The 24,009-nt window shown below is 39.7% G+C and overlaps 1 protein-coding gene across 3 annotated transcripts in view; it reads left to right on the top strand.

The window, feature by feature from the left end:
• The window catches only part of WDR44 (WD repeat domain 44), a 102,212-nt gene that overhangs the window by 55,223 nt on the left and 22,980 nt on the right, over window positions 1-24,009 (top strand). For all 3 annotated transcript variants that reach the window (XM_036304951.1, XM_036304952.1, XM_036304953.1), the window contains 6 exons: window positions 1,983-2,119; window positions 3,653-3,736; window positions 9,385-9,491; window positions 10,018-10,169; window positions 12,650-12,788; window positions 14,071-14,135. In XM_036304951.1, coding sequence (XP_036160844.1) covers window positions 1,983-2,119; window positions 3,653-3,736; window positions 9,385-9,491; window positions 10,018-10,169; window positions 12,650-12,788; window positions 14,071-14,135 — 684 coding nt within the window. The remainder of the gene's footprint in view (window positions 1-1,982; window positions 2,120-3,652; window positions 3,737-9,384; window positions 9,492-10,017; window positions 10,170-12,649; window positions 12,789-14,070; window positions 14,136-24,009) is intronic.

The following is a 24,009-nucleotide window of genomic DNA, read 5'->3' as shown; positions in this document are numbered from 1 at the left end:
TACTATGATTAAAAGTTTTTATTTATTGTTATTAGGCCAAAAGTCATAATGTAGAAGAAAAAAATGAAAATGAAGATCACCTTGGGTTTTGTTTTTTTTAATATGTTGAAGTTTACAACTCTGACTTAAACTTGCCCTTTCATACAATCTATGGTGGAATAAATATATTGAAAGCAAGGCCTATATTTTATAGAAAGTGGGCTTAAAAAAACTTGACATTATAGATATGTATATGTTTTCATGCTTGTTAGATGATGTAGTGTAGATAGTCACAATACTTTTTACCACTAAAATTTACTATATATCTATTGGCCAATTTATTCAGAATGAAGTTTTAAAGCAAAATCTTAGTTTTTTGTTTCTTGTAAACAACATTTTAAAAAAATTATTGTACTTTGGAAAATAGTTTGGCAGTTTTTCAAAAAATTAAACATCAAGTTACCACGATGTAGAAATTTTACTCCTATATATACACCAAAGAGAAATGAAAACACATGTCTGCGTAAAAAATATGCACAAGTGTTCATAATAGCCAAAGTTCATAAACGCCCATCACTGATGAATGGGTAAATAAAATGTGATATATCTATTCACATGGACTATTTTTCAGCAGTTAAAAGGAATTACGTTCTGATACATGGTTATAGCATGGATGAACCTTGAAACCATAGTGCTAAGGTGAAAGAAGCCAGTCACAAAAGACCACATACTGTATGATTAAATTTATTTGAAATGTCCAGCATAAGCAAATCCATAGACACAAAAAGTAGATTAGTGATTGCCAGGGATTGGAAAGAGAGGGGGAATAAGATATGACAGCAAATGGATATGGGATTTTGCCGGGGTCCAACCCCAGCAGGTCCAGGGGTTCCCAAAGGCGTAGACGGAGTCGGCGAAGAAGGAAGGACACAGAGACAGTGTTCAGTTGATCAGCAGCCTAGCCAGGATCTCCAGCCAGGATCTCCAGCCAAGTTCTGGTCTGGATCTCCAGCGAAGTTCTGGTTAGGATCTCCAGCCAGGTTCTGTGTCCATGTTCTCTTGCTAGGTTCTCCAGCCAGGTTCTGTCCAGGTTCTCCAGCCAGGTTCAGTCACCAGGTTCTAGTCAGGTTCTCTTGCCAATTTCTGTAGTCAGGTTCAGTCCAGGATCTTTTGCCATGTTCTCTCGCTAGGTTCTGTCTCTAGGTCCTGTTGCCAGTTTCTGTCCAGGATCTTTTGCCATGTTCTCTCCAGTTAAGTTCTTCTGTCTCTAGGTTCTGTGTAGGTTCTGTCTTCTTAGTTCTGTGTGTAGGTTCTGTCTTCTTCGGTTCTGTCTTCTTAGTTCTGTGTGTAGGTTCTGTCTTCTTTGGTTCTGTCTTCTTAGTTCTGTCTCTTGCTGTCTTATTACATCTGTATTTATACCAGTTGATTCAATCCTATCAATCTCTATTACAAAGGTTAGGGCATTTCTTATCTCCATTCCAGGGAGTAAAGATTATGTAGTTTAAGCATGATTGTTCATAGTTAAAGTGATTAATTACCCACCTGGCACTTAGTTAAGAGGTTTTATTCCCTCCCTAACTTCAGGGGAAAATCCCTACCTGGGGAAACAACCTTTCTCAGAGACCTTGGTTAAAACACATAGTGCCAAGAAGGTGAGCAAACATATTAAGAACAGTATGCCATATATGCCAGGTCCCTTGAAACAGCAAGCATGGACCGGCTCCCGGCAGGATTTCTTTTGGGGGTAGTAGAAATGTTCTGAACTTAGATAATGGTAATGGTTGCACAACTCTTTGAATATACTCAAAATCATTTAATAATTAAGTATGGTTTAAATAAGTGAATTTTACAATGTATGAATTGTATCTCACTAAAAATGTTAAAAATTATTGTACACAGTACTGAATGTATTTAGAAAGTTCTTAGCTTAAAATTTTGAGGACTTTGTAGACTCAAAAAGATACATAAATTATAAGTTCTCTTGGTGTTATATTTTACCTCAGGAAATTTTAGCCAGTGTAATGATTAAGAACCTGGATACTGGAGAAGAAATACCTTTGAGTCTTGCAGAAGAGAAACTGCCAACAGGTATTAATCCTCTCACTCTACACATCATGAGAAGGACTAAGGAATATGTAAGGTATGATCTAAAGTTATTTATTATTTGTAGTATTTCATTCAGAGTGGTGAAGATTTCTCTGTTTATGAACTATGATAGTCCCTAATTTGGTTTCATTCAGCCTTTTTTAATTTTTTTATTATTTTTTTAAATATATATTTTATTGATTTTTTACAGAGAGGAAGGGAGAGGGATAGAGAGTTAGAAACATCGATGAGAGAGAAACATTGATCAGCTGCCTCTTGCACACCCCCTACTGGGGATGTGCCCGCAACCAAGGTACATGCCCTTGACCTGAATCGAACCTGGGACCCTTGAATCCACAGGCTGACGCTCTATCCACTGAGCCAAACCGGTTAGGGCCAGCCTTTTTTAAATTTGGAATTAAATAGTTAATGTATATATTCTTAAATTTTGTTCTCTCTTAGGACTGCACAATTATTAGGAGAAAATATTATATATCTTCAATTCCGTAATATTTGATTTCTCTTCTTTTAAAATTATTTATATTATACTAAAGATAGTATTAAAACATATTGAAGCTAAACAGTCATGCTGTTCTTCTGAAACCTTGCTTAAGGATCAGAGATTTTATATATAAAACTAGAGGCCTGTTGCACGAAGAGATTCGTGCAATAGGCCTTCCCTTCTCCTGGCTGCCGGCACCGGTTTTCCTCCGGCTCCCGGGACCCAGGCCTTAGCTCCAGCCAGAGCTGCCTTCTGTCTTCGCGGTTCTGGCTCACCTTCAGTCTTCACTCAGCCGCTTGGAGCCTACATATGCAAATTAACTGCCATCTTTGTTGGCGATTAATTTGCATATTGTGCTGATTAACCAATGGGAGGCATAGCGAAGGTATGGTCAATTACCCTGTTTGTCTATTATTAGATAGGATTTTAGAGGGTCAGAAAATGGCTTTAGAGTATGGTGATTGACTTTACTGTGGGTTATATGTAAATCTAAGGTGGGGGTTGGGAACTTACGGCCTACTGGCCATATAAGGCCTGCAGAATCATTTGATCTGGCCTGCAAAGGCATTAAGGGTAAGTTAATTAAATGTTTGACCATATATAGCAGGCTAATTTTTAAATGGATAATTTTATATGGCCTGCTAATAATGTCATAAATATCCAAATGGCCCTGCACAGATAAAAGGTTCCCCACTACTGATCTAAAGAATCATTTCAGTGAAAGCAAAGCCTTTTAAAGTACAATACATGATGTGCCTGGTGAGTGAGGAGGAAGATATTTACAAGTTAATTTGTCATTTCTGGGTAGCATGTTTTGCCCAGCAGAAAGCCTTATTTGCCATGGGTTTTTCTTAAGTTCCTAAATTGCATTAATTTGCATTTTGTACATTGCACCTTGCTTAAAGATTCTTCTTTGATCTTTCAAGTCTTTAAATTCACACAGTCATCATTTAAATTAAGTTTATATAAAGCATTTTAACAAAGTTTATTTTTACTCTGATTAGCTAATTCTACAGTAAGTATATATAGATTTTTGAGACATGTTAGGGAAATGGCTTCTTTTAAAATTACTTCTTCCCCTCGTAGTAATGATGCCGCACAGTCAGATGATGAAGATAAACTACAGTCTCATCCAACAGATACTGATGGTGGAAGGTTAAAGCAGAAAACGTGAGTTATAGTACATCCCTTTGCTTCATTTCAAGCTTTATTTTTTAAAAAAAATATGAGAACTACTATACTGTTTTAAATCTGTGCTCTATCTAATTTATAAGTCCATCTACCACCACCACTCCCTGCTGCCAGCCAATGGATTATGAGGTATTTGAGGCTATGTTGGTCATAGAATATCCAATATGTAGTAAATGATCAATAAATTTTGCATCATGCCTATATTAATTTTTCTGACAGTAGATACCAGAAGTGTTAATAGAACTTGATTGTCCTTGAAGTTGTCTTTTCCCTTTCTCTTTATCTGTGCAAATCCTCTTTGTCTTTCTAAACCCAACTACATGAGATTTTTCCCAACTTCCTTCAGTTTGTAGAAAATTGCTTCCTTTTCTCAATTTCAGTGATACTATAGTCTCTATAACTTATGTTTGCCCTTTATTTTATATTACCTTAAACCGTTTTCTGATTTAAAAAACAACAAGGTAAATAGATATTACACAGCTAAACCATATGTTACAAAAGGGTTATGATCATGCCATTCTTGTTTCCCCTACAGAAACCTAACACAATTGTGGGCATATAGATTTTGCTTGATTATACGTAAGTCACATAATTGGCAGTAATTCAGTCTAAAATATAAAATAAATGTAAATATAAAATAATTCAGTCCCAAAGCAAATTCTCCACTCGAATCTCATCTTTTCCTAATGTGGAAAGTGTAGCAAAGAAAGCTGTGAGAATTTTTGGAAAAAGTTTGTACCCACAATGCAGGTCTATGATAATACCTTCAGATATCTGGACCATGGCTATCTAGCAATGACAACTATGAGGAACTGGAGAATTAGGAATTATTCAGGAGATAAATAAATATCTAGGAAAGGTATTTTTTATTACATGCATTAAAGCTCATCATTTTTCTAAAAGAAAAACCTCTCATTTTTAAAGCCATTATACTTCTTACATAATTTCTAAAAATCTGGTATCTGAGTTTACAACAAAATAGAAGCGCCAAATTATGACAACCTTAATTCAATACATAAGGATGTCAGATAATATTCTGGTTACAAGAGAGGAATCAGAAAAATAATAAAAGCACTCTTACATAACACAAACATTTCGTATGACAGTGTTTCAACTTTTTCTCATATTATTGTACTCATACAAGCTGGTAATATTTGCACTGAATGCTAGAGTAAACTGATGTTCAGAAGAGATTGGTCCAGAGTCTGGCTTCCCTGTGCTCTGCCCTGTTGTCTTCAAGGTTTGAAACTAATATTATGGCCCACTTGCAAACCATTTAAAAAGCCCTAAACATATTAAAGAACAGTAATGATGGTAACTGAGTCTATTTATTAAGGAAAGAAGCGTATGGATCATTAAATTCCATTGAAGAAGGTACAAAAGTATATATTTTAGAGATGTTCTCACCAAAATGTTTAAATTATCTGTTTGCTTGCTTAAAGGAGTAATAAACCTATAGTTATGCAGAAAATATGACTTCAGAATTATAGGACCATAGACCCTATAATGATTTTAAAAATGATTTATCATCACCCTGGTCGGTGTTTCTAAGTGGTTAGGGCATCAGCACGGGCACCAAAGGGTCTTGGATTCAATTCCCTGTCAGGGCGCATACGTAGGTTGCAGGTTTGATCCCTGCTCCAGTTGGGGCATGTATAAGAGACAACCAATTGATGTGTGTGTGTGTGTGTGTGTGTGTGTGTGTGTGTGTGTGTGTGTCTCCCCCCCTCCCTCTTTCCTTCCTTCCCTTCCTTCTACTTTCTCTAAAAAAATCAAAGGAAACATATCCTTGGATGAGTATTAAAAGCAATAAAAATATTTATTATGTGTGTTTTCTGATTATCAAAAGTAATACAAAAATCTGTAATATAGAAAATTAAAGTATCTCATGCTCACCCCTGAAATTCTCAATATTAATAATTAGGTGTATTCTCCATAGAATTATTTTTCTCACTAAAGTGGGATTATATTGTCCCTATAGTTTGTCAACCTGCTTTTTTCCCCATTTTGTTCATTAGTTTATTTTGTTCATTAAATTCTACATATTAATTAAATAATATGGTATTTGTCTTTTTCTGACTGGCTTATTTCACTTAGCATAATACTCTCCAGGTCCATTCATGCTGTTGTAAAAGGTAAAAGTTCCTTTTTTTTTTAAGCTGGGTAGTATTCTATTGTGTAAATGTACCATAGCTTTTTTTATCCACTCATCTATTGATGGGCACTTGGGCTATTTCCACACTTGGCTATTCTAAATAATGCTCCTGTAAACATAGGGGCACATATACTCTTTTTTGATTGGTATTTCAGGATTCTTTGAATATATTCCCAGAAGTGGGATTGCTGGGTCAAAAGAACTTGCTTTTTGTTTTTTAAAAATATAGTATATAATGGACATCTTTTCATATAAATACCAATAGTAAATAATATTATAATCTTTCTATCAGCCAGATATGGGGGTTTGGTGCTGCAGATATCACAGTTAAGAAGACAATCTTGCCCTAACCGGTTTGGCTCAGTGGATAGAGCGTCAGCCTGCGGACTCAAGGGTCCCAGGTTCGATTCAGGTCAAGGGCATGTATCTTGGTTGCGGGCGCATGCCTAGTAGGGAGTGTGCAGGAGGCAGCTGATTAATGTTTCTCTCTCATCTATGTTTCTAACTCTCTAAACCTTTCCCTTCCTCTCTGTAAAACAATCAAAATATATATTTTTTTTTAAGAAAGAAGACAATCTTAATCACTGCCCTCATATGGCTTCCAGGTTCAATAGGAGAAACAGACAGTGAACATGTAATTACACAGATAAATCTATAGTAATTGCTATAAAAGAAATGTAAGGGGTACTGTAGGACTATATAATAGGAAAGCCTGTTCTAAAGCATCAGGGAGAGCTTCTTTGAGAGAGAGCTATTTGATCTGAAACTTAAAGAAGAGTAAAAATTAGCTAGGGGAGGAGTGTTCTAGGCAGAAATAACCACACATGCAAAGGCTCTGAGGTGACTAAGCTCAGTACATTTAAAGAACTGAGGATTGCCTCATTTATTTTATTGCATTCCATTGTAAGGATATACAATCACTTATTTATTCATTCCTCTGTTGAGAATTCAGTTTAACTCTACTTTTTCACCTATTCTAAACAATGCTGTAGTGAACATCTTTGTATAGATAGCTTAGCAAGTTTTTAAAATTCTATCCTTAGTATCATGAGCTCCCATGAATTGGTAAAAATTAACCCCAGATTTATAAATTGTGGTTTGGTTGTAACTATGAGCTTTATTTTGTTGTTTTTTATAATCTTAATATATGAAATTTGAGATGTAGATAATTAAAAAACAGTAAGTAAGTCCTATTTATGGAAGCTTGAAATGCATACTTATATTACACTGTTTGGGAATACCTTACTGGGAAAGCTCTGCCTAACTGGATTGTATGCAAATACCCAAACTGAAAGAGAAGTGACAAGAGGCCATCTTAAGCTACCAAAGTATTCTGTTTTGTAAGTAAATACATCTTTAGTTTCTTTTTCGGGTAAAGTGTGTTTTTCAAGATGGCTCTCTAAGGCAATCTTCTCAGAGCAATTCTCATTGCAGATTCATGGCCTGACCCTGTACCCTCCAAATCAGATTATCTGGAGATGGGGAACATGTGTCTGTGCTTTAAACACCCCCATATTCACCAACTTATTATAATTCACCATTGAAAACCTCTGCTTTAGAGCAGAGGTGGGGAACCCCAGCCCAAGGGCCATACAAGGCCCCCAAAATCATTTGGTCTGGCCCTGCTGAGGCATTAAGGGTGAGTTAATTAAATGTTTGATCAAATATAGCAAGCTAATTTTTAAGTTGATAATTTTGTATGGCCCTCTATGATGTCATAAATATCCAAATAGTCCTTGGCAGAAAAAAGGTTCCTCACCCCTGCTTTAGAGTATACAATCTATACTAATAAAAGGCTAATATGCTAATTAGACTGGGTGACCTTCTGGACATCCTTCCAGACAAAGCCATGGTAGCGGAGCCAAGGCAGAGGCAGTTAGGGGTGATTAAGCCAGGCAGGTAGGGCAGTTGGGGGTGATCAGGCTGGGGATCGGGCAGGAAAGTTGGGGGAGAACAGGCCGGCAGGGGGGGCCAGTTGGGGGTGAACAGAGCAGCAGATGGGGCAGTTGGGGGCGAGCAGGCCGGCAGTGGGGGGCAGTTGGGGGGGATCAGGCCGGTGAGGGAAGCAGTTGTGGGCGAGCAGGCTGGGGGGGCAGTTGAGGGTGATCAACCTGGCAGCAGGGGCAGTTGGGGGTGAGCAGGCTGGGGGAGGGCAGTTTTGGGCAAGCAGGCTGGCAGGAGGGTCAGTTGGGGGTGAGCAGGCCAGTAGGGGGGCAGTTGGGGGCGAGTAGACCGGCAGGGGGAGTAGTTGGGGGCCATGAGGCCTGTTGGGGGGTGGGCAGTTGGGGGTGAGCAGGCCAACAGGCAGAGTTTTTAGGGGAGATCAGGCAGGCAGGTAGGTGAGCAGGTAGGAGCCAGCAGTCCCAGATTGTGAGCGGTCCCAGATTGGAGAGGGTGCAGACCAAGTTGAGGGACATCCCCCCCTCCCCCTGCACAAATTTCGTGCACCGGGCCACTAGTATTGTATATTGGGAGAAGTGCCTATATTTCCTTTGTAGCTATATTGACTTGAATAAACAGGGTGGGGCAAAAGTAGTTTTACACTTGTGAGTACAGGAAACACAAAGTTTATTCTTGTATTATTTATTTACTAGAGGCCTGGTGCATGAATTCGTGCACAGGTGGGATCCCTCAGCCTGGCTGGCGATGGGGACTGATCAGGGCCACAAGAGGGTGGTGGGGTGAGGGGCCATGGTGGGGAGGGGCTGCGGGAGGTTGGCCAACTGTGGGAGGTTGGCTGTGGGAGTGCACTGACCACCAGGAGGCAACTCCTGCATTGAGCGTCTGCCCCCTGGTGGTCAGTGCACGTCATAGCAACCGGTCAACCGGTTGTTTGGTCATTTGGTCGCTTAGGCTTTTATATACAGGCAGTCCTCAGGTTACATCGGACTCGTAGGTTGTTTCCGTTTCGTGGTTACATCACCATTTCCCATTTACAGTATTTTTTTTTAAAGTTCCATCATTTCGACGTATGTACATATGTGCTTTATGTTTTTTATTTATTTACCACACGTAAAGGTAAATAATAGTTATCTTTCCTTTAAATTTTTTTTACGGTTTCACTTCATTACTGTTGTGTATGTACTCCATGTGAGTGACATAGGTGCTTATATAGGTAGGTTCTGACTTACGGTGAAAACCACATTACTTCCGCTGTAGGAACGGATCTCCATTGTAACCCGAGGACCTATTGTATGTAGATTATTATATTGCTTTCCGTAAGAACAACTTTAAACCTACTTTTGCCCCACCCTGTATTCTATACAACAAAGGATTTAGGAACTCAAAGACCTATTTATGTAAAAAAAAGAGTTCCTTCAAAATAATATGCTTTACTAGTCACAGCTAATGAGATTATCAGTGAATTATTAAATTTTTATAATTGGCTGAATTTATAAAAAATAATTTTGGTGGGTTTTTTTTCTTTTTGTTTTTGTTTTTGTTTTTTGTTTTTTGCTATTGTTTTGGTAAGGACTCAACTGAAGAAGTTCCTAGGAAAATCAGTGAAGAGAGCAAAGCACCTTGCTGAGGAATATGGTGAACGTGCTGTAAATAAAGTTAAAAGTGTTAGAGATGAAGGTAAGTGAAATAGAACATTTCAACATTTCAGGAATCAGTTGTAAATTAGTTATGTAAGAGTATTTAGTTTTTATAAACATTCTCAAATTTACGTAAATTTTCTAATTTTGTGCAGATCTTAATTTCCTATGCCCTTCTCATAATTGTACTCATTTGTTTTGTATAATAAACACTTATTCTGTGCCAGACACTGTTCTGAGCACTTTCACCTGTATTAGCACATTTAATCCTCATCAAAACCCTTTGAGGTAAGTACCACTAGCCTCCCCGTTTTATAGATGAGAATACTGAAGCACAGAAAAGTTGGGTACCTTGCCTAAAGTCATACAGATAATAATTGACAGAGTTGGATTTGGACCCAGGCAATCTGGCACTAGACTCCATGTATGCTCTTAGGCAATATGCTATTTAGTAATAGACAGATTTAGCTTCTCCATTTAATGAATTTTCTCAGTAAGCAGTGGATATGAAATATAATAGTTATATCTACATAGCTAGTGATGATTTCTGTTACTTTTCTATTTAGTGTTTCATACTGATCAAGATGATCCTTCATCAAGTGATGATGAAGGAATGCCATACACAAGACCAGTCAAATTCAAAGCAGCACATGGTTTCAAAGGACCTTATGATTTTGATCAGATAAAAGTGGTACAAGATCTTAGTGGTGAACATATGGTAAGCAACTTTTTTATTTTTCATTATTGATTCTGTTTTCATGGAAATACTTGAGCATCTATAAAGCAGATCTATTTTTATTATGTAATTTGCTATCTTTACTCAAGAAGAGTGAAATGCTATTAATACAATTTAATAGAGTCTATCTCTGAATTATTTTTCAAGAAGTGAGTTATTGCCGAAACCGGTTTGGATCAGTGGATAGAGCATCGGCCTGCGGACTGAAAGGTCCCAGGTTCGATTCCGGTCAAGGGCATGTACCTGGGTTTCGGGCACATCCCCAGTAGGAGATGTGCAGGAGGCAGCTGATCGATGTTTCTCTCTCATCGAAGTTTCTAACTATCTCTAACCCTTCCTCTCTGTAAAAAATCAATAAAATATATTTAAAAAAAAAAGAAGTGAGTTATTGAATTAAATAGACACTAGACCTATATTATTAAGAAAGCTATATAAAAGTACCAAACTTTAAAACAGTTAAATTAGAGGATAGTCTATCACTTTGAAAAATGTTTAAAATGTTCCCCATTATATTTGAATAACTTACACAACTATTTCTAAATCTCAATATATTTTGTAGTGTGACAGCTAAAACATGGAGGTAGCGATACAAATTCTCTATCAGAGTTAAAATGTACCAAAGTAGATATAAAGTATACAAATTATATTGCCTCTGAAAATGCTAGGAATATAGAGAAGGAAGTAATGAAATGAAAACTAGGTAAATGATACTGTGGGTCCTTGATCAGGGAATGCATTTATCTATTTAGATTTTTTACTTCGTTTTTATTGTTTACCCTGTTACAGATGTCTCCATCCACCCCTTTGCCCACCTTGACCCCCCCTTCCCTCTGACTATCACCACAATGTTGTCTGTGTCAATGGGTTATGCATTTATGTTCTTTGACTAATCCCTTCACCTTCTTTCATCAAGGCTCCTCCCTCCTCCCCTCTGACAGCTCTCAGTCTGTTCCATGTATCCATGCCTCTGTTTCTGATTTGTTCATCGGTTTATTTGGTTCATTAGATTCCACGTATAAATGAGATCATATATTTGTCTTTCACCAACTGGCTCATTTCACTTAGCATAATAATCTCCAGATCTATTTAGATTTTAAATATAAAAGTTGGCCTAACTGGAAGGAAGCACCCACAAACATATATCAGATGGCAGCCAGATTGGAATTTAAACTTTGGTGTTTATAATCTAGTTATAAAATATTTGAAAGTTGATTATAGAAACTTCCTTAAGGAATCTGATGAATTTCCTTGTACTGTATTTATAGTTTTAAGTAAAATCTCATAGGAGTAAGCTCCAAATAACAAATTTCTTAACATACTTGAATTTTGTGGAAATGAGTATTATTCCAGTAAATGAGCTGTTGCCTCTAACTTGGATAATCTTTTAGATGCATAGATGTGTGTTGTAATCTATCTATCTATATATAAAAGCCTAATATGCTAAGTGACCCTCTGACCATTTGACCATTTCATCAGTGGCTATGATGCACACTGACCACCAGAGGGCAGATGCTCTAACTGGTAGGTTAGCTTGCTGCTGGGGTCTGGCTTATCGTGACTGGGCGAGTTGGGCCAGACATGCTCTGGAGCCCTCCCACAGTCCCTCCCCAGCCCTGATCGTTCACTGGTGGGGTCCCTCAGCCTGGCCTGCACCCTCTCGCAATATGGGAGGGACCCCTTGGGGGATGACGGAGAGCCAGTTTTGACCTGAACCCCCCAGGCCAGGCCAAAGGACACCTCCAGTGCATGAATCCATGCACCGGGCCTCTAGTAGTAGTTATAACAGTATTTGTTGTAGTAGGTTTTAGCCTTTCCAATTTAAGGGCTTACATTCTTTAACCCTCCCCCAGCACACACAAACACACTCTCTCTCTCTCTCTCTCTCTCTCTCTCTCTCTCTCTCTCTCTCTCTCTCTCTCCCACACACACACACACACACACACACACTGTTTTATCTGCTGGGAAATTCTAGCCATATACTGCAAAACCTTATTTCTTGGGAGAAAAACAGGAAGAAAGCACACCATTCCAACATTTCTTCAAATGCCCAATACAATGAGGGTCACTGCTAAGGTGGGCATATTCTTCTCTCAGCCTTAGTTAGGAGTTGGTGCTATGCTAAAGGCCCTGCCTCCTCCTAACCTACTCCCCCTTATGGTCAGCTAGGAAACTGAGATCCAAAGCTAAGATTCGTGCTCAACATTGAAGATTTCCAGCCACTGCAGAACTCCCATTTCCATTAATATATGGACATGATTTGGGATCTTGAAATTGTTAGTTTACATTATGGCAAACTATAACTATGTTATCTTGCCTTTCTTTGAGAAGTCCCTCTTTGTGGTATTGTAGCATCATTGGACTGTTGGATTTAAGTGGTGTTCCTAATGTATTGTATTAATTTGGCATGATTTTTTAATGTTTCAGTTTTTAAAATAACTTTAAACCTTCCATTGTTTTCATAGGGAGCTGTTTGGACCATGAAATTTTCTCACTGTGGCCGATTACTTGCCTCAGCTGGACAAGACAATGTAGTGAGAATATGGGCTTTAAAAAATGCTTTTGACTATTTCAACAATATGCGAATGAAATACAATACTGAAGGTATTTTTCACTTATTTGTGGGCTTTAAAAAATCCAAAGACACCTGGCATTTTCACATTTTAGGCATAATAATGCCTGTTTATCTGGTAATCATTTGCAGCAACCACTACTTTCAGCCACAAACCTAAAAGTAAAACAGAAGTCAATAGCAAAAAAAAAAAAAAGAAAAGAAAAAGAAAACAAACAAACAAAAAAACATCTAAACTCAGTGAAAAAAGCTACCACGAAGCATTTGACTTTCAGGTGTAACTTCATCAACTAATGAGAACAAAGTCATTTGGTTTCCCTTAGCAATCTTCATTTTTATCCAAGGTTAAAGTGAAATTCTGATTTATCTAGGAGAATTAGAATAATATATACATCCAGTAAATAAAGAATGATTAAGGAAGCATAGAAAGTAAATGTGATTTGTCAGTTCATCAAAGGGTAAGTGAAAAAAAGTTAAATGGTAAAGAAACCTCAGAACATGGCGTATGTACACAATGATTACAATATTTATATATCATGGTACGTTATCAGGAAAGTATATAAAGTTGATATAGATAGGAGCTTTGAATTTTGGGGATTCTTTTCTTATAATTATTTAACTGCAATAAATTTTCTCCACAAACCCCTCCCTCCCTACACCACCTTCCCATCCCAAAGCTGGAAAACAAGAAGTTAAGGGATGGGAGATAGGAAAATATAGTGGAAGCAGCAATTTGAAGAACATTGATATCTAGGAAGATGCACTAAACTGGCAAGCAAGGCCCTGTATACTTTAGGAGCCCTGTGTATATGCCCTCCTTTCTATTCTCTCAATTATGAATTTATGTTATAATACATAATACATAATTGAAGATGATAATGAGTTGACAATATAGTAAATGTTTCCTATATATTTCTTTTATTTCCCTGCCTGGAACAAAATGACTATTTTCAGTGGCCCTTCAAACTTACCCCAGCCTAGACCCTTTCTGCCCCTTAATTGTTCATTTTATTGCTTGTTATGATTGACAAGAATGTATTCACTATGAATAATGAGAATTTAACAGTACTTTATTAAATTGGGGAAATGGTTCATCTATTTCATAAAGATTTTATGGAAAAATAATCAAAACAAATATTGTGGTGCCCAAAGAGTGAATGCTTCGCATGTAGTTTTCTAGAATGTTACATTCTATGACCATTAACTAGGTGTTTCTGTGTCATTATTTCTGATTGTGTGTGTGTGCGCGCGCGTGCGTACGTGCATGTGTACGTGTGTATGTACATGCCTTTTTATAATTATGTTGTTTTTCAGGACGTGTGTCCCCATCACCTTCTCAGGAAAGTCTAAATTCATCAAAATCTGATACAGATACAGGGGTATGCTTGTTATTTTATACTTACTATTGTTAAATACTATTGTTTGATTTGTTTTCCATAAAGTACCTTATTGTTTTCTTTCGCCTTTTTTGTTTTTTAAGTACCTTCTTATTTATCAGAAATTACAATTGCATGAAAGCACTTAATTAAAATTAAGATGTGTTAGCAGAGTTTCTTCTGTTAGAATTGGTAAATGAAAAAGTGTGATGTTTAAAGATTGTCAGACAGTGAATATTAACTCAAGCTACCAAACTACTAATGTAAACTTGAAAAAAACAAAATCCCATCCCCTCTAATCCATGTTAGGTGTTTTAAGAAATAATAATGGATACTTGAATAAGAGGTAATTAAGGAAAGAAAAAAGATACTAAAATATTTTAATTTTTCCATCTTCTTGGCTTAACAAATGCTTTATCATAGTTTTAGGTAGTGTAAAATATCTAAAAGATTTTTATTTTGTCTCAGCTGTAAGATTAAATATAACCAATTTTAAACCTAAAACATAAATTATTATTCTAAGCTGTCCCCTGTGCTTCTTGTGTATTGATCTAGGCAAATGTGATATAAACAAAGAGAACCTAAAATGTTCACCTTCTCAACCGTATTCTCCTGGGGTTTCACTGGCTCTGTAGCATTTGACATGAATTTTTTCCTGCTTTAAACATATAGTTCTCAGCTTTCAGTGGTTCTGTTTTTCCTTGTTCTCTTCCTATATCCCTGCTGTCTCTTCCTCTTCAACCCCTGCTGTTTCTCAGGGTTCTGTCCTTGGCCATTCTCAATTGACTTACTCACTCACTGCCTCCAATCCTGAACTGGCTTTAGCTCCATAATTCTCATTTCCTTTTAATAGCTTTATGTTTTTAAAACAAGAATTAGATCTTGCTCAAGCGGGTTTGGCTCACTGGATAGAGTGTCAGCCTACAGACTTAAGGGTCCTGGGTTCGATTCCAGTCCAAGGCACATACCTTGGTTGCAGGCTTAGTCCCCAGCCCTGGTTGGGGTGCATGGGGGAAGCAATTGATGTATCTCTCTCATCTCTCTCTCTCTCTCTCTCTCTCTCTCTCTCTCTCTCTCTCTCTCTCTCTCCCCCCTCCCCTCCCCCTCTCTCCCCATCCCTCTTCTCTCTCAAAAAATCAATGGAAAAGTACCCTCAGGTGAGGATTAACAACAACAACAAAAGAATTAAATCTTATTGTGCATGCTGCCCCTTTCACATAACAACATATATATATATATTTTCTTCAAGCACATCAGTTAATAGGTCTAAAACAGCTCCCTCAACAAATGTTTTCTGAGTGCTTGGTTCCTGTGCCAGACACCACTAATAGATTCTGCAAAATCACCCCAGCCGGTTTGGCTCAGTGAATAGAACGTCAGCCTGTGGACTGAAGAGTCCCAGGTTTGATTTCAGTCAAAGGCACATAATTGGGTTGCAGGCTCAATCCCCAGCCCTGGTCAGGCACGTGCCGGGAGGCAACCAATCAATGTGTCTCTCACATCAACATTTCTCTCTCTTTCTCTCCCCCTCCCTTCCACTCTTTCTAAAAATCAATGAAAAAATATCCTCAGGTGAGAATTAACAAACAGGGGGAAAAAAGATTCTGCAAAATCAAATCAGACATATTCTGTGGCCGAAAGGACCTTGCTGATCAGAGAAATAGATATAGCCACAGTTACAGTATTGGACGGTAATATGCTATAGAAGGTACTACCCACGTATAGGAATTTAGCCTGTGAATCAGGGTGTCAGGACAAGCTTCCTGGAGGCTTTGATGTTTGAACTAGGTGTTAACTATGAGTGAAGGAAGGAAGGAGCATTTCAGAGCAGATAGCAAGTGTAAAGGCATGGAGACTGAAACAGCAGGGTATGTTAAAAGTACTTCAAGAAATTCCATGTGGCCAAAACTGGTTTGGCTCAGTGGATAGAGCGTCGGCCTGCAGACTGAAGGGTCCCAGGTTCGATTCCGGTCAAGGGCATGTACCTGGGTTGCGGGCACATCCCCAGTGGGAGATGTGCAGGAGGCAGCTGATCGATGTTTCTCTCTCATCGATGTTTCTAACTCTCTATCTCTCTCCCTTCCTCTCTGTAAAAAATCAATAAAATATATTTTTTAAAAAAAAAAAAAAGAAATTCCATGTGGCAGAAGCAAAGGGTACATGGTGAGAGTTGTAGGAGAAGTAGGCGGGATTGGAATTTTAAATGGCCTTTTATGTTAAACCAAGACATTTCAGCTGTGTCCTGCAAGCTACTGGGGGAGAAAGACACTTTGAGGGTTTTCAATTAGGAGTTTAATTAAAACGTTCAGATTTTTGTTTTAGAAAGAAAATTGTGGTAGCACTATAAAGGATAGATTAGATGGGGGTTGCAGTATAGGGAGACCACTTAAGAGACTATTAACCCAAGAGAGAAATGGGAACTTCAGTTATGATAGATTATGATAGCAGTAGACCTAGAAACCATAAAGATGAGCTGAATTTAAGAGATGTGAAAGAAGTGGGATCTCTAGGACGTGGTGACGACTACCTAATAAGTGAGTAGCCTAGGATGATTCCCAGGTGTCAGGCTTGTGTAACTGGATAGATGTTAATAGTCACTCGCCAATATATTTTAACTAGCGGCCTGGTGCACAAAATTTGCACATGGGTAGGGTCCCTAGGCCTGGCCAGCAGTCAGGGCCAATCAGGGCCTTCCAGCTGCTGGCTGGGGCCTTCCTTCCCTGGCTGCCAGCTGCCGGCCACGGCCTTCCTTCATTCCGTGCCACCCCCTGGTGGTCTGCGCACGTCATAGTGAGCGATCGAGCTCCTGGTCTCCAGGTCAAACTCCCGAGGGAACACTTTGCATATTAACCTTTTATATAGAAAGACTAGGGGCCCGGTGCACGAAATTCGTGCACGGGGGGGGGGGAGTGTCCCTCAGCCCAGCCTGGCCCCTCTCACATACTGGGAGCCCTCAGGTGTTGACCCCCATCACCCTCCAATCGCAGGATCGGCCCCTTGCCCAGGCCTGACGCCTCTGCCAGAGGTGTCAGGCCTGGGCAGGGGACCCTCATTTCCCCCCATCACTGGTTCTGCCCCCAGCCCCCTCCGATTGCTGGCTCTGCCCCTGGCCCAGGCCTGATGCCTCTGGCCCAGGATTCAGGCCTGGGCAGGGGACCCCCTTCTCCCCCCATCACTGGCTCCGCCCTTGCCCAGGCCTAATGCCTCAGCCAGAGGCGTCGACCCCCATCACCCTCCCATCGCCTGATTGGCCCCTTGCCCAGGCCTGATGCCTCCGCCAGAGGTGTCAGGCTTGGACAGGGGACCCCCATCTCCCCCCGATCACTGGCTCTGACCCCCGCCCACGCCTGATGCCTCCGCCAGAGGTGTCAGGCTTGGACAGGGGACCCCCATCTCCCCCCGATCACTGGCTCTGACCCCCGCCCACGCCTGATGCCTCTGGCCCAGGAATCATGCCTGGGCACAGGACCCCCATCTCCCTCTGATCGCTTGCTCCACCCCCCACCCAAGCCTGACGCCTCTGACCCAGGCTTCAGGCCTGGGCAAGGGGACCGTCATATCCCCCCAATCCCCAGCTCCGCCCCCCACCCAGGCCTGATGCCTCGGCCAGAGGAGTTGACCCTCATCATCCTCCGATCGCCGATCACCGGATCGGCCCCTTGCCCAGGCCTGAGGCCTCCAGCAGAGGTGTCAGGCCTGGGCAGGGCACCCCCAGCTCCCCACGGTTGCAGGCTCCGCCCCTGCCCAGGCCTAACGCATTAGGCCTGGGCAGGGGACTCCCAGCTCCCTGCGATCTCCCGCTCTGCCCCTGCCCAGGCCTAACGCCTCTGGTCGAGGCATCTGGCCCGGGCAGCGGGGACCCGCTGTGGCAGCGGTGCCGTGATCGTGCGGGCTCCGCCCCTGCCCCCGCAGGACGCCTCTGGCTGAGGCATCCAGCCCAGGCAGCAGGGACCCGCAGCTGCAGCGGCCCCGCGATCGCGGGCTCCGCTTTAGGCCCAGGCAAGGGACCCCTAGCTCCCAGGACTGCCAGCTTCGACTGTGCCCAGCTCCCATCGCTGGCTCCACCCCTGCTTCCTGCTATCACTGGCCAGGGTGGCAAAGGCACCCAATTCTCCGATCATGGCCGCCTTTGCCCTGCCCCACGGCTCTTAGCTCCCCCCTGGGTTTCCGATCACTGTCAGTGGCAGGGGGCTTCTTCCTGCTTTCCCTTTCGCCTCCCTGCATTGTGCCTACATATGCAAATTAACCGCCATCTTTGTTGGCGGTTAACCGCCATCTTAGTTGGCAGTTAATTTGCATATCGCCCTGATTAGCCAATGAAAAGGGTAGCGGTCGTACGCCAATTACCATGTTTCTCTTTTATTAGTGTAGATTATCTACACACAACTCTGCCCCTCTCTCTTTTTTTTTTTAATTAAATCTTTATTGTTCAGATTATTACATTAGTTACTCTTTTTTCCCCCCTCTTTTGAACCTTCTTTAATGGCATCAACATTCATAAGTTATCTTTTTAACTCAGTCAGAAACACTCTACATATCAAAGTAGCTACAAATTCCCATCCACTCTCCCTCATCTACAAATGCCCATGGAATCTGTCTCCTCATTTCCCATTGCCATTCACATCATCTAGGCCCATGACACTCATCTAAATGTTTGCTGTAGCCTCTGGTCTCTACCCAATTCATTTTCTACATTGCCTCGAGTTTTTTTTATTTTATTTTTTCAAAATACAGATCTAACTATGCTGTGTGGTATAAAATCTTCTGAAGGCTCCTTGTAACCTACAGAATAAGGTCCTTCCTGATTTTGCCTCATCTTACCTTTTTAACTCAGTTCTAATTCCCTAGTGCTTATGTATCCTATTTGCCTTGCTGGATCTAAGTCTGTCCCTTAACCACTCACTTTTACACCTTTGTCCATGCTGTTTGATTTGCCGGGAATGCCCTTCCTATCCCCTTTAGTCATAGGGCGAAGCCCTACTTATCCTTCAAGATTCAGCTCAAATATATTACCTCTTTTTGTTTTCCCTGATTCAAGCAGGCAGAATTGTTTCTCATTTGTGTTCTAACAGTACATCATAAGTACTTTGACATTAATATCATCATGTCTTTCTTGGCAGTTTGTATCACTGGCTAGGCTCTGGGCTGATTTAAAGCAAAGAACTGTACTTCACAGATCTTAGTATCCTTGGACCCTAACCCCATGCCTAACTGTGGTAGGCCTGAATCAGTGTTGAATTCCTGCTTCTGTGCCTTTATTCCTATTCCCCTTATCTGAATGCCTGCAATCTCTTTTCTTTCTTTTCCAAGCTTGCCCATTCTTCAAGGCCTACTTCCTCCAGAAAACCTTCATTGACTAATGTAGTGGAGAAATTTTTAACTGCTTTGCTTTAGGGAAAAGGGTTTGCTTTTATTAGTTTAATTCACTGTAAAGTTTCCAGTTATTGGTTACTATTAAAAAACAGGGACTATTTGTACCATCTTGTGTTATGCTTATTTCAACAATCCTACTTAAAGGTTTTTAACTACTTCCAACCAGGCCCCCCTAAAAAATCCTGTGTAACCCCCAACTTTGTTTGAACATAATGCCTTTTAAATGAGGAACATGGTAGCTCTTTAACACAAAATATAATGACCCCCTGGAGTACTAAGGGTTTTTTTCCTGGCATAGTCGAGTATCATTTCTATCCGTTGTTTTCAGGAAAAGTTTGTTTGTGGCTTCTTTCACTTCTATCATTCTATTGGGACAGTTTTAAAAAGCCTCTATTCTAGTTCATATACCTTTGGAGTTTGGTATCACTTGTCTTTGATCTAGTGCTAGCTGCCATGAGGCACAGTAAGCACAATGGAGTTTATTTTCCTGATGTGTGTGTTCTTTTTTCTTGTGATAGTGATAACGTTCTCTTTTGCACTACATTCTCACTCTTGTCTTCTTAGAATCCCCGTAAAATAGAATACCTGAAAGTATCTGCTGTACAGTTAAGCCAACAATGACAGTGACACACACAAAATCACTCACCTCCTCATTGGTCATGTCAAGGCTAGGATTCTGGGTGTTATGCTCTCTGTTTTCTTTTGGTTTTTTATTGCTGTTTTATCTTGTTTTTTTTGTTAATCCTCACCCAAGGATATCTTTTTCCCTTGATTTTTAGGGAGAGTAGAAGAGAGAGGGAAAGACAGAGAAACATTGATGTGAGAGAAACACGTCAATTGGTTGCCTCTGGCACAAGCCACAACCAGGGCCCGGGCTGGGAAGGAACCTGCAACCAAAGTATGTGTCCTTGACCGGAATCAAACTGGCTAGGGCACTCTCTATTTTTGTTAATTTGCAAAAGTAGCTCAGTAAGGCAGAAAGGAAGAGTGGCATGCATAATTTGCTCCATTATGCTAGTGACTTAAAATTTCTTCTTGACAATAGAAGTGTTACGTATGCTGTTTACCTAAAATTAATACCTTTCTTGGGTAAATCTATGTTTGCTGGGTTTGATTAGTGGAACATCAGTGTGGGTGTTATAGCATTTAACTTCTGCTTAAAATTTTTGAAAGTAGGTAGTAGGGAAGGAAAAAAAATTCCTCTACCCTCTTTGGTTCTGCAGCTGAGATCTACAAAATATCCTGACAAAGGACAGATTAAAAAGAGAAATAGTATGCATATTGTGGCCTTCATAGAAAAACAGGACAGACCCCCCACCCCCAAAAAATAACCAGTTAAACCCAGTGGCTTATATATCATTCATTTTTAAAAGGGCAATAAAAGTCTGTAAAGAAGGAATAGACGAAGAAAAGGGGGGTTAGGCTTTTAGGGGAGGTAAATTGTGGGAGGTTAATATATTAGAGGAAACTAATGGAAGATAAGAGTTATCGCCGTAACCGGTTTGGCTCAGTAGATAGAGCGTCGGCCTGCGGACTGAAAGGTCCCAGGATCGATTCTGGTCAAGGGCATGTACCTGGGTTGCAGGCATATCCCCAGTGTGGGGTGTGCAGGAGGCAGCTGGTCGATGTGTCTCTCTCATCGATGTTTCTGACTTTCTATCCCTCTCCCTTCCTCTCTGTAAAAAAATCAATAAAACATATTTTTTTTTAAAAAAAGAGTTATTTAGTAAAGTCCTGTTTATGAAGACTCGAGCTATTTCCAGAGATAAGATTCATTCTCCCCTTCCTGGTAAAGGAGAGGTGAGGACAAAACACCTTCATAGAGGGAATTTTATGCCCTGTTTTCAGGTAGAAAAGGGAAGAGTAAAGACTTTCTTGTTGCCTTCTGCTCAAAGTAATTCTTATGCGAAGAGCGGTATTTTGAGGGGTGACATATTCTAATCCCCTTCAAGATCAATAGAATCAAAAGCTTGAAGAACAGAGTTAGCTGTAAAGGGATGAGAGATAATTTTTGTGAAATTCTAAGCAGCATTTTATTTAAAATATGCATTGGTTTAGTCAACAGTGTGTTAGGCACTGAAAATATAAAGATGCAGTGGACAGTGCATGCCAAGGATCTATATACACGGGGGAAGACAGGCATTAATAATATGTCCAAATCAGAATTAAGTACGTAACATTTTCCCAAGAAAACCACTCCTTTGACAGTGTACTTGATGCCAGTTCATTGTGTAATACCCATACCATCTCCTGAGTTAGACTCTGTGATCACTTTTTACTCTTTCCCTCCCTTCAGTGTCTGCTCATTTACCACATCCTGCCTTCTTGATCTCAGAAATGTCTTTGGAATCTGGCCATTCCTTTCATTTCCACTGCTATAATCCAGGCTTTATCTCTTACCTGGACCATTAGAGCTTTTTCCCAGATTCCAGTCTTTCATCCACAATGCCAGCAGAATTACTTTCCTGTAAAACAAATCTGATCATGTTACTGTCCTGTTTGAGCACTCTTTTTGGCTCTTTTTTTCTCTCGAGAATCAAGGCCAAATTCCTTAGCTTGACTCAGCCTTTCAGAAATCAGCCTGACCTCAGCTCTCATTGTTATTTCCCACCCTTCCCTCTCACAAACCTTATGTTCTGAGCTACTCAATTGTTCATTGTTGCCCCAACAAAAATGTCAGACCCTTTGTGGATTCCATGCATTTACATATGCTATTCCACTTTGCCTGGTAAATTTATTTCAGTCTCTGGTCTCCTTGCTGAAGTGTTCCTTGCTTCACTTAATGCATAATTACTTATATGCTCCCTCATTGTGCCCATTATATTTTGCCCATATTTCTGTTAAAGGCACTTATAATACTATATCAATTTATATAACAACAGCTAACATTTTATGTGTCCTTACTATGTGCCATGTACTTTGCTAAGTGCATTTTATGTCTTATCTTTTGTAACCTCACAACAGTCCTGATACTGTTGTGAGATACTATTAAGAACTCTGTTTTTAGATGAAGAAAAGACTGAGGAGATTTTAAGTAACTCACCAATTTCACAAAGATGATAGATATAGCATCAGAATTAGAACCCAGCCCTGATCAGTCTCTGGAGCAGCGGTTCTCAACCTGTGGGTCGCGACCCCTTTGGAAGTCGAACGACCCTTTCACAGGGGTCGCCTAAGACCATCGGAAAACACATATATAATTACATATTGTTTTTTTGTGATTAATCACTATGCTTTAATTATGTTCAATTTGTAACAATGAAATTGGGGGTCACCGCAACATGAGGAACTGTATTAAAGGGTTGCGGCATTAGGAAGGTTGAGAACCACTGCTCTAGAGCTTATGTTCTTAACCATTATGGTGCACTAATTGGCATTTTAAAGTCTGACACTGTGTCTTCATTTAGTCCACAAATATTTATTGAGTGCATACTATCTATTAATCACTACTCTCAGAATTAAGGATATAGTAGTGAACAAAAATGACACAAATAGCTGTTCATATGAAGTTTAAATTCTAGTGGTGGCAGATAGAGAAATAAGCAAATTTTGTAATATATTGGAAGATGATAAATTTCATGGAGAAAATAAAGCAGATAAAGTAGAGATGACAGAAGGTAAAGAAGGTGGACAAGCAGAGTTTCACCAAGAGGTTGTCATTTGAGCAAAATCTGAAGGAGATGAGGGAGCATTCCATGTAGAGTGAACAGCAAGTGAAACTGCATGAAGGCCTGAGTAGCTGGAGTCAATGAGTCAGGGGAAGAGTCATAGAAAATGAAGCCACAGAGATGTGGATGGGGCAGTCATAAAATGTTGGCCATTGCAATGACTTTGGCTATTGTGTTGAGAACGATGGAAGCTAATAGATTTTTCAACAGAGAATGACATAATCTGACATGATAAAAGGTTCATTCTACATTTTAAATACTGAGAATAGGTTATAAGATAAATGTCATTTATTTTGGTATCTCAAGAAACTAATACAGTTATCTGGTAGGCGCTAATATCAAAAGGCTTACAAGTTTTCATAGCAGTCCAGCTTTAAAATGACATTTTTAGATAATCAGGATATTTGAATATGGATAATATATTAGATGATACAAATTGTATTTTTAGGTGTGATAATGGCATTGTAGTTATGAATAAAAGAGGGCTTATTAGTTAGAAATACTTATAGAGTATTTACTGTATTCAGGTAAATGGTATTAAGCTTTGCTTTAGATGTTCCAGCAAAAGTAAGCAAATACATAAAGATAGGAAGATTGATAAAAACAAAATGTTGATGATTGTTAAAGAAGGTAATAGATGTTAGGGGTTCATTATACTTTTTTTTTAAACTCTTTTTTTTATTGTTTTATTGCTTAAAGTATTACAAAGGGTATTACATATGTGTCCTTTTTTTTTCCCCGCCCTTCATTATACTTTTTACTATATTCTCTCTTCTATGTAAATTTGAAATGTACATAACAGTTTTACATATATATATATTTACATATATATATTT

Source organism: Myotis myotis, unplaced genomic scaffold, assembly GCF_014108235.1.
Source record: "Myotis myotis isolate mMyoMyo1 unplaced genomic scaffold, mMyoMyo1.p scaffold_m19_p_4, whole genome shotgun sequence".
NCBI classification, from domain to species: Eukaryota; Metazoa; Chordata; class Mammalia; order Chiroptera; family Vespertilionidae; genus Myotis; species Myotis myotis.
This window is presented reverse-complemented; position numbering and strand designations above follow the sequence as displayed.